An 11,265-nucleotide genomic window follows, 5' to 3' on the forward strand; every position below is an offset into this window, starting at 1 on the left:
CATAAACGAGGAGAGCCCCGGAGAAGGGATCCAATGGTGGTCCCTTGGCAGGGATTACTGCTATTGGTTTCCCAGGCATTCATATACCCAAACACTGAGGGGACTTTAAGGCCTCTGGAAAATGAGGGATTAATAGGATGGGCTAGAGCTGGGCATAATCCAGGGAGGCGCTGTAAAAAGATTCCACCACGCATGCAGCTCTGCCAAGGTACTTCACTCCTGATCCACATCAGCCCCTGCCCTTCTAGGCCTGGGCTCTCTTATTCAGAGGCTACGATAGAGCCAAACCCTAAAATCCCCTGGTTTTATGGACAAACTAAGCCTAGGACGAGCCACGAGACAGATTTTCCTTTGTGATTCTCGGGTTTAAACCCGAGAGGTTATGGTCTAAGTCTAACCAGCTGCACCATCCAGCTCACCCATCCTCCTCCTGCTGCCATTCATGCCCCATTCCCATTGGCACAGAGGCAGCATCTTCACTGACCGTTCCAGGAAGGTTATTTGCCTACCCAGAGCAATAGATCTTACTCCAAATGCCCCACACCCATATAATCCAGCAGCCCTTGCAGGGCAGAGCACTCTGACCTGCACGGTGCACCTACCGGCTCCTTTAGACCTAACGCAAGTGCTGGCAAGCAGCTGCCTGATAAAAGAGCTGCCGAGCAAACCTGGTTTCCTCCTTACCCCCTGGTAGACTTCAGCCAACCTCCACCAGAAGGTTCGCACTGACAAGCATCCAAACTTGATGTAAGGGCTCAGCACGGTGGTGCTAGGGTTCAGGGAGTTGGGCTCAGTCTGGGGCTTCTGGAAATTACACACCCAGGCCTGAAAAAGGACAAGAGAAGCAGATGAGAGGTGCCCGAAGCCAGACAGAGGACTCCCTGCCCAAGGGAAGAGGATGGCCTAACTATATATGATGGAAACCACTTCAAGCCAGGAGGTGCGGCAGCACCCCTACTTCCAGCACCTATGATCCTGGTACCAAAATAAAACAGAGAGGGGAGTAGTTCCAGGCACTACCATTCTAATTAGCGTTTTCCACCCGCTTAACACAGGGGTAAGTGACTGAGGTGCCACGCAACAATGAATTAGGCCTGAGGTCTTTAATAGAGCTGCTGGCAGTGCTGTACTTACAGCCACACTCCTGGATCTCTCCAGGACGCTCCTGCCAAAGCCCATGTGGGCTCAGCACAACGTTGCAGGGAATCAACCTAAGATGCTTCTCTTACACCGTTTGCTTGAAAGCTCAAGGGCTCAGAGTTAGCCCTTCGCTGCCCCAGGCCTCAGAGGGGGAGAGGGGATCAATGCTAACTCCCATACCGTTCTGTTCATATGCAAGTCAAGCCTGCAAAGCGCCTCAGACTCTCCTCCCGGGTAGAGGCGAGGACCTGCTTGCTCCGGGTCCTGACCCAGTTCCTCCAGCGTAGGGATCCCATACTCTGCATCGTGGTTGTCTTTCCAGGGGGTACAGCAATCTGGGATAATAGGTACAGTCAGTACTTCCGTGCACCAACACTAAAATATACCGTAAATTTGTCTAGCCTCTTTAGTTGTAAAGAATCTCAAAGTGCTTTATAGAACTAAAGAGGGATTGCTGCACCCAGTACTGAAATGCAGCCACCTCTGGGGTGGAACACAGCAACTGTTTTACAGCCTCATAACACCACTACACCAAAGTCTAGGAGAAGAAGAATCCCATTTCCCATGGAAACCGCATAGGGATTTCTGGAACACACCGAGGAAGCCTAGAATACCAACCACAGAAGCTTGCAGTCAGAGTGCTGGGACATGTCCCCCTAGCAGAGAACCACCACATTGACAAAGGCTTGTCCCATACTCACCGTCCACAGGATCTAGTCTATAGTCAGACTGTTACCAATCCCTTTAGTGTGCCCAGCCCCCACACAGTTCCACGGAGGCAGCCCCTGGCTTCCAGGACTCTGAGACTGGGCCTTTGGGCACCAACAAACCCCGTCTCTCTCTGCGGCTCCCTGCAGCGAATCCAACCAACCCAGACTCCTGCAGAGGCTTGTACTGGGCCTGTCAGGGCACAGTGCTCTCACTGGGTATTTGCAACAACCCACGCAGCCTTTTCCAAACAAGGGAGCCATTTATAAGTCACCTGGCTATCGAAGCTGGAAGGCCTTACGTTAGCCCAGAGAGGCAGAGTTAAGCCATAGGCCACCCTGGCCAAGCCAGCGCAAATGCCAGCCATGCTAGGTCGGACTCCATCTCTGTCCCAGTCTCTCTCCCTTGTCTGGTCCCAGCCTGGGGAGAGCAGCCAGTTTCCTCAGAAGCCCACTCTTCATTCCCACCCAGGCATGGCTCAGCCCTTTGTTTCCAGGCAGGGCCACACTGCGCGCACGCACCCCCCCCCCCCACACACACACACCACCCCTGCCTGCCAGAGCGTCCCACTGCTGAGTGTCAATGGGACTTCCTGTTGTCACTCAGGACCCTCTCTTGATCTGGGTCGGTTTCAACCAGTTCCTTAACGACCCGGTTTGTTCCACCCACATGGCGAGGTGACACACACCTGCAAGGAAGGAAACTCAGGCACATAAAAATCATTACAATATTACCAAACCCTTTGTTCCACTCACCCTTCAGGTTTTCCAGAGTGGGAGCTGGCACGGGCCGCTTTGGTGGTCCCAGGGCCGCCAGGAGCGTCTGCAGGCGCACATAGGTCAGAGGCACCTTGCCATTGTTCTCAGCAATTACTCTGTGAATAATCAAAGGGACCTATCACCGGGGAGAGCCCACGGGGCAGAGGGCACTGGCACCCTCTTTTGCTGGGACTCCAGGGGCTTTAATGCCCAGCAATGAGCAAGCCACATGAGGACCCCACTCCTGGGACCCACCTGTCAGTGTCATACAAGGTGTTGGACACTTTCTGAATAACCTGAACGCCATGTTCAGCCGCCAGGCTCGCCACCTCGCTATCACGCTGCCTGGAGTAGGGCTCCGTGTCTATCTCGAACGTCAGCCGCGTCACCTTCCACTCTTTAAAGAGGACCGGGAATATCTCCGTGGGGCGGCCACGCACCACAAACAGCCTGTGGAGACGCCACCAAAACCTAGTCAGCCAGGGGCAAGGTAAACAGCAAGGCCCAGGAGTCCAGGTTTGGTGGCTGGGCTCAAGAGAGAGCACTGCATAGTGGGAACTGTAGTCTACACATACAGTCATGCTAGGCCACTTCCAAGCATGGCATGTTGGGACTTGTCTCCATGGGTCACACTTCCATGTCAAAAGTCAAGGCAGCTACACCCTGCTCCATTTTACGGCCTGTCGGGTGGATCCCTCAAGCTCCTGGCTGAGGAACGGTTGGGTTCCTCAGGCTTAGAACGTTGCTCTGGCTTCTACGTCTGAGAGCTTAGCAGGGAACACAGAGCATGAGATCTCTCCATGCCGAGTCCCTTGGTAGTCTTACCTTGGGGCTCCAGCCTATGAGCTGTGCAAGGAGCCCCTACCCCTCCACAGCTGGGACACGGATTTGTAAGCAGCAGTCTGCTCATCCCAGGGTGGGAAGGGAAATGCAGGCCACATAGCTGGGGAAGACAGTGGTCCGATGTGGGATCCTGGCAAGGAGGATATTTTGGAACCTGGCTTCTACCCCTTTGGCGAAGTGGCTCATGTCTAAGACCTCTCAAGCATGCTGCATGCTTCATCTCAATTAGGCAGCTGGAGACACAGAGGGTTGTGAGGAACCTCCCCTCCTGGACAAATTCATCCCCATCAACCCCTCAGTAAAAGCCTTTCTGCTGCTGGTTACTCCAGCCCTGTAGCCCTCCTTCGCTGCACTTGCTCTCATAACGAAGTGCCCTTTAGAAAGGGCCGCTCAATTCCCATTCAGTTAAGCTCAAGCAGCTCCCTGACGTTCTGGAGCTGCTCCTGATCCTACTTTGGGACCATCTAGAGGGATGTGCATTGGGAGCCCATTTCTGCAGTGCCCCATGCTGTCACTGGGCGAAGTGTGCGTCACACACAATTAAGTCAGAATGGTAACCGTGCACTGGTGTCACAATGTCACAGGGTGCAGAGCTACAGAGAACCAGGCCCTGGGTATTTTGGGGGCGGGGTGGAAGCAGCTACCCCTGTATGGCTCATTCATCTAGCAGATGGAAGCATTTCATCGTTTAAAAGTAACAGCTGTGAAATGGGGGGGGGGGAGGAGAAAATACATTTGTTTGACTTAGATTTAATTTTTCAGAGGAAGGCAGTTCTCCAGGCACAGAACCTGCCAGCACTTTGCACTGTGAATCCACAGCTCAATGGCACCGTATTCTCTGGGACAGGGAGCTCCAGGCAGCTGGGACCAGAGGGACCCAAGGAAGCAGAATTCTAACATCTACTGGGCCCACCCTGCAAGCCCTGTATGTACACAGCTCCCAGCGAATGCAATGCGGATCCCATGGGGAGAGGGTTAGCAGAATTAGGCCCATTGTTTTTCCAGGTACCAGAGACAACCCCAGCTAACTGTATTAGCCCTCCCTATACTCGTGCTGAGTATCTGCCTGGACAGGACTTGCCTTGAGTTCAGTTTCTGAAGGCTCTCGTCCAGATCTCTCAACGACTCGACCAGAAACCTCCAGCGGTTGACGCTGACCCGCATGTTCTTTGGGAACCAGGGGTCGAGGATGAAGATGGGATAGAGCTTGTGGCAGTCTGTCATTGCTGCCAGCAGGGCAGGGTTATCGTGAAGGCGAAGACCCTTACGGAACCAGTGGATCGATATGTGCTTCATCCTGAGGGTTCGGCTCTCTGGTCTGTGCCTTCCTTCTCCTTTGTCTCAGTGTCGGGTCTCCTGGGGGCAAAGGAAAGCACCTTGAGAACAGGCATGTGACTCCTCTCCCCCCCCCCCCCAAGCCAAACAGCACTGAAAGCAATGAGAGTTAGGTGCCTAAATACCTTGGGATCTGGGAACTCTGGGAATTAGGCACCTGAAACCTTGGAGGATCTGGGCTCACACAATCAGCCTCAGTCCGGCCACACAGATTGCACATATTCTAAGGCCAGAAGGGACTCTGCCATCACCTAGTCTGATCTGCATAGCAAAGGCCATAGGACTTTCCCTGACTCAATTCCTGTTTGAGCCACAGCAGATCTTTTAGGGAAACCACACAGCCTGGAATGAAAAACAGCCCGTGCAGGAGAATCCACCCCAGCCCTGGGTACATTGTTCCAACGGTTAATTACCCTCACTATTAGAAATGCACACTTTATCTCCAGTAGGGTGACCAGACAGCAAGTGTGAAAAATCGGGACGGGGGTGGGGGGTAATAGGAGCCTATATAAGAAAAATACCCACAAAACAGGACTGTCCCTATAAAATCGGGACATCTGGTCACGCTAATCTCCAGGTATTGCCCTGACAGCTTTGCAGAGGCGGACACTGCAGCAGGCCTATGTGCCCATCTCCACTTCCTTCTCACCTGGGTGCTCCTCCTTGGGGCCCCAGCTCTGTTCCCCGCTCAGCAGGGACCCCTCCAGCTACACCAGGCGGCCCCTTTCCCCGCAGAGCCCACCAGGAGCCGGCTACAGCGCGTTCTAGCCTGGGAATCCCCAGCCTGGTTGGGTAACACTTGGCTTCTAAGGCTGGAAGTGAGGTTACAAAACAAGCCGCTGTCAGTCAAGCGGCGTGAGCCTCGCAGGCAGCCAACCAGCGGACTTCGAAACACCCAGCCCGCCCAGGGAGGAGCAGGGACAGGTGGGGCTCTTTGAGCGGAGCTGGGTGGGTCCGTAGCTCTGATCTGATCGCAAGGGGGACGGGACGGGAGAGAGCCGATGTCGCTGCTGTGCGGCCCCAGGCGGGGGCTAGCTGACAGCAGCGCAGAGCAGGGATCTCCTCCCAGCAGTGCTGGAGGCAGCACAGCGGGGGAGAAGGGCCACTTGCGGAGCCCGGCTGCGGTCACGTAGAGCCGGTGGGGGGAGGCTCCGGAGGGGTCCCCCGCTTGCTCGGCTCTGGTCTCTCCCTTGCTCTTGGCGAGCCGTATTCAGGGCCTGTCAGCAGAGCCCGGCCGCCGCTTCAATGCCGCTTCGGCAGCACCTGTCCCACCAACGCGCCTGGGGACCCCCGGGGAAATCGGTGCCCCCCTCCCCTCCAGCGACCCCGGGAGCGCGACCCCACGTGCGAAGCTCGGGAGCCCCGCCCTGGGGCTCCACCCAGCCCGGCCGCCTGGTGTTTCCTTGCAGGGGCGGGGAGCAGCCGCCGACTTCCCCAGCCCGCCGCTTGAGCAGAGAGGTGGCGGGCCCCGGAAAGCCAGACGCGGACGGGTCACGGAGCGGCGCCGCCCTGCCAGTGACCCGGCGGGGAGGGGCGCACGGACCCCCAGAGCCCGGCCGGCCGCGCAGCGCTGGGTGAGTAGCCACCTGTCGCCTCCCCGCCAGCGCTCGGCCCGGGGCAACCGAGGCGCACAGCGGCCGCCGCTGTGAGCAGCTGCTCCTGCCTCCAAGTGAGCGGGCAGGGCAGCTCCGGGGGGCCGGGGCAAGAAGCTGCAGCCGGAGGGAAGCAGGGTGGAGCATGTGCCTGGCAGCCGGGTTTGTTCACCTTTTGCTCGGATCCCTTTTTGAGCGCGCCCGGCTGCAGAGGGCAGCTGGTGTGGGGAACGGTGCCAAGTACTGCACAAAACCCAACCCCTGGCCCCGCCCCCTCCGAGGCCCCGCCCCTTCTCATCCCATCCCTCTTTCCTCTAGCTCTCCCCACCCTCACTCATTTTCTCCGCACTGGCGCAGGGGGTTGGGGTGCGGGGGGTGGGCTCTGGGTTGGGGGTCTGGGCTGGGGTCAGAAATGCAGGCACTGCCCCCCACAGCTCCCGTTGGCCACAATTCCCGGCCAATGGGAGCTGCGGAGTTGGAGCTTGGGGCGGGGGCAGCACGCGGAGACCCCCCCTGTCTCTGTCCAAGGGATGCAGGGATGTGCCGGCCGCTTCTGGGAGCAGCGCAGGGCCAGGCCAGGCAGGGAGCCTGCCTTAGCCCCGCTGTGCCACCAGACTTTTAGCAGCCTGAAATCTCTTGGTCTGGCTTCAGTAGCCTCTGGGAGATAGCGCTTGATTCTGGAGACTCCCAGCGAAACCCTAGGGGCTGCAGACCAGGAGCTTTGCGAGGGACTGGCTGTCAGTCCGTTTTGTGGGGAGGGAAATCCGTGGGATGTAGGAAAAATGCCTAGGGGAGCTCTACAAAACTCCACCTAAGTTCCCTCTAAGCTGCGTGGCTGCATACCTGCCTATTAAGCCCCGTGCAGGGGCTCAGCGCTGCGGCCGGGGGAGCAGCTGTGGCCAGGGGAGAGGAGCCCCCCCCTCGGCCCGGCCCAGGCCCGCTGGAGCTGCTGCGGCTGGGGAGAGATGCCTTCCCAGGTCCCAAGCTGTTGCAGCAAGAGAGGGCTGTGGGGAGTCGTCTCTCCCCACTGCAGCCCCGGGGCAGCCTGCACCCCAAACCCTGGCCCCACCCCAGAGCCCACCCCCCCTACACCCCAACCCTCTGCCCCAGCCCTGAGCCCCCTCCTGAACCCCAACCCCCTCATCCCTGGCCCAACCCCAGAGCCTGCAGCCCCCCAAACCCCAACCCTCTGCCCCACCCTGGAGCCTGCACCCCCAGCCAGAGGGAACACTGCCGCTATCCCCAAGCTGCTGGATATTTCTGTTACAGTGAAACAGTTAATGTTGCCACTTGCATGACATTGTTAGGTTTCAGGGTTATCAGGTGGTGAGATTAATGGAAGAGCCCCTTCCACTCTGAGCTCTCATTTCAGGCTCTCTGCAGACTTACTCAGATAGCCCGACATCCAGGTCGCTAGTTGGAGGCTTTCCTTGGAAAGGGCTAGAGGGGTTTAAAAAGTGCTGCGTGCGACCCTGCTGGCCTGGCATGATGGCTCCATCATGACCCACTTCCTCAGGGTCAGCTGGTGGGCCTGGGGGGGGGGGGGGGGGGGGCTTGCACCCCGCCCCCATGGAATGATCCCTCCAGGCTCAGGGATGTTCCAAGAGCTATAGGGCTTCCATGAGGGCAGGACCATTTCACAGAAGGCCAGTGGCTCTGCACAGCTCCCATCTCCAACAGCTGGCCTCACCTGTGATCACTGCCAGGAGCTGCCCCAGGCCAGGGGTGGCTGAACAGAGGGGGCTGCCACGTAACATTGTGCTCTTTGCATTGACTTATGATGGGGAATCTCTGCCTGGCTGAATGAAGACAATACCACAGAGCCTTGCCACCCCTCTGGCCTAGCCCCTTCCCGACTTGTGGAGCCTGAGCTGTGCCCATGAGAGGTCTCCATGCAGCTTCCCCTACCAAACCTCCCATCGCATGCTTGTTATTAGGAATTATGGGGCAAGGCCCAACAACATGCTCAGCTAGGGTGACCAGACAGAAAATGTGAAAAATCGGGACAGGGGGTGGGGGGTAATAGGTGCCTATATAAGAAAAAGCCCCAAATATCAGGACTGTCCCTATAAAATCGGGACATCTGGTCACCCTACGCTCAGTCTTTTATGAGACAATCGTAAAGAGCCCTTGCTCTACGTAGCCCCCTCTCTAAGGGACAGATGCAGAGAAGATGGGATGCGCTGGTACTAATTTAAGTATATAACTCCCTTCCCAGAGCACAGAGGTCCTTTGCTGCTGTGCATAGCAGATTGTTATCATTTGTGAGCCCTAAGGCTGCACATGCCGCTTCATTTTTGTAAGGTCACTCGTGCATTTAGTTATTACTAAGCATTGGCTCGTTAGAGTAACATGAGGGCTGAGACAGTGCTCGCTCATCTGCAATTGGAGGGTCACTCATGAGCACTAAGACGGCAGATGTCGGCTTGTTGTTGTAGAGTTGTGGGCTCTCGAGCTACACACTGGCTCATTATTGTAGGGTCCTGGGCGTGTTGGTTGGGGGAGGGAAAAGGTGAGCAAGGGGGAATTTTTACCATATTTGAAGCATTTATTTTAGGGGAAAACATAAATTACAAATGGCAAAGATATATAATCCGATTTTTGGCCCCAACCTCCCCAGCCTCAGCGGTGTCATTATTTTCAGACAAGATTCTGAAACAATCAACCCCAGAAGGATGCAAATCATGTGCGAGGATACCACTCATAGTATAAAGTCTCACTGCCCCTTTGCATTCTCCATCTGTTTGTTGCATCCATCATCTCTTGTCATACTTAGACTGTAAGGTCTTCTGGGCAGGGACATCTTTTTATTACACATTTGCATGGTGCTGAACATAGCGTGGCTGGTGCTCTTGGGGCTACCCCCAGATGAATAAATAATTACACACAGCTGGTTTTTTTAACCTAGGAAATCACGCACACAGCCAAATTAAAATATTAAAAGAGCAGGTGCTCCCCCATTCTCTACCCCTCCCATCTTGTGTTAAGATCGTCTTTGCTAGAGAGAGCAGGGGAGGAATTGCTGAATCTATTAATTTGTGTTCTTAGTTAAATTTTGTTGTAACCAAGGAGGGAGACCCTGAGATCAGCTTTCCAGAAATAATTGTACTGTGTTCCTGAAAATATAGTGTGTGTATTTAAGAACATAAGAATGGCCATACTGGGTCTAGCCCAGTATCCAGTCTTCTGACAGTGGCCAGTGCCAGATGCTTCAGAGGGAATGAACAGAACAGGGCAATTATCCAGTGATCCATCCCCTGTTGTCCAGTCCCAGCTTCTGACAGTCAGATGTTTAGGCACACCCAAAGCATGGGGTTGCATCCCTGACCATCCTGGCTAATAGCCATTGATGGACCTATCCTCCAGGAATGTAGCTAATTCTCTTTTGAACCCAGTTATACTTTTGGCCTTTGCAACATCCCCTGGCAACGAGTTCCCCAGGTTGACTGTGCATTGGATGGAAAAGTACTTCTTTTTGTTTGTTTTAAACCTGCTGCCTATTAATTTCATTCTGTGACCCCTAGTTTGTGTGTTTATATGAAGCGGTAAATAACTTTTCCCTATTCACTTTCTCCACACCAGTCATGATTTTGTAGGCACCTATTATATCCCCCTCAGTCGTCTCTTTTCTAAGCTGAACAATCACAGTCTTTTTAATCTTTCCTCAGATGCAAACTGTTCCATACCTCTTATTATTTGTGTTGCCCTTCTCTGCCCATCCATGCCAGGTGCACCAGGTGTGGGCAGGCAAGCTCAGCAAGGCAGGATCCAAGTGTGAAGGGGCTTAATGTGGGGGGATCCAGGTGTGGGTTGAGAGGATTCTGTATGGGGCAATCTGGGTGTGGGCAGCTCAGTGGGGGATCTGGGTGCGGGGGGGATCTGGATGCACAGGGGCTTATTGAGGGGTTCTGGGTGCAATGGTAATGGGACTTTGCAGGGGGGTCCAGGTGAAGGTGGTTGGGGCTCAGCAGGGGGGTTGGTGTGGAGGCTCAGTGGGGGGTCCAGATGCTGTGGGAGTGGGGCAGGGATCCAGGTGCAGCTGGTTGGAGCTCAGTGGGGTGGGGATCCAGGTGTGAGTGGCTTGTTGGGGTGGTCCAGGTGCAGGGGGAGTGGGGCTCAGTGGGGGAGGGTCTGAGTGTGTGGGGGGCTGGATGCACAGGGGTTGGGGGGATGAGGGAGCAGCTCCCTGTACAGGGATCCCTATCCCTGCAGCTGAGGAGTGATGGGTGCAGGAACCAGGGGGAGGAGAGGAGAACTTGGCAGAAATTCCTGTAGCTGAGGGAGAAATCTGGGGGTGGGTCTGACCCAGCCCTGGATGCTGTGCAGGGGAAGAGGAAGTCCCGTCCGGCCCAGCCGGGACTAGCAGCTGAGCTCGGCACAGGGTCGGAGCCACCATCCAGGTCTTCCCCAGTCCTGCCCCACAGTGATTTACCTCTCTGCCAGCTGCTCTGGGCACCTGAAACATACTGCTTGGGAGGGTCGCATGACTGCTCGTGACTTCCCTTTGCTTCCCCGTCAGAAAGTCATTTTTCTGTGGGGAAGCAATGAAATCTTCAGGGGACATAAATTCTGCACATGTGCAGTGGCGCAGAATTCCCCCAGGAGTACTCTTGGCAGTTCAGGGACTTGGGCAATGCAGATGCCACAGAGAGCGCCACAAAGACTGGAGCTGAAACAGAGCCTGCCTGCCTGCCTCCCCTGTGCCTGAGGGACACCTGGAGCCAGGAGGAGGCTGAGCCATGAGCCCAATAGACAAACCAGGCTGCAGAAGCTTGCACATAGGTGGGACCACTCCAGGGGTGAAAGTAACTTAAAGGAGTCCTGAGTGGGGGCGGGGCCTCAACCAGAAGAGGCGGGGCCTTTCAGGATTTAAAGGGCCTGGGGCTCCC

At 55.8% G+C, this 11,265-nt stretch overlaps 1 protein-coding gene across 3 annotated transcripts in view; it reads right to left on the minus strand.

The window, feature by feature from the left end:
• LOC112113377 (cryptochrome-1-like) overlaps positions 1–6,687 on the minus strand; it is an 11,365-nt gene extending 4,678 nt beyond the window's left edge. For 2 of the 3 annotated variants that reach the window (XM_024209646.3, XM_024209644.3), the window contains exons 1-6: positions 5,434–5,582; positions 4,531–4,805; positions 2,862–3,056; positions 2,604–2,722; positions 1,321–1,475; positions 685–825 (exon numbers count right to left, since the gene is read on the minus strand). In XM_024209646.3, the coding sequence (XP_024065414.2) occupies positions 685–825; positions 1,321–1,475; positions 2,604–2,722; positions 2,862–3,056; positions 4,531–4,745 (825 nt within the window). In that variant the 5' untranslated portion in view covers positions 4,746–4,805; positions 5,434–5,582. Of the gene's footprint in view, positions 1–684; positions 826–1,320; positions 1,476–2,603; positions 2,723–2,861; positions 3,057–4,530; positions 4,806–5,433; positions 5,583–6,548 lie in introns of those variants that run through there. The other variant, XM_024209645.3, reaches the window with a different exon arrangement.
• Between the last annotated feature and the right edge of the window lie 4,578 nt (positions 6,688–11,265).

This window comes from Terrapene carolina, unplaced genomic scaffold, assembly GCF_002925995.2.
Source record: "Terrapene carolina triunguis isolate 2854851 unplaced genomic scaffold, T_m_triunguis-2.0 Scaffold374, whole genome shotgun sequence".
Classification (NCBI taxonomy): Eukaryota; Metazoa; Chordata; order Testudines; family Emydidae; genus Terrapene; species Terrapene triunguis.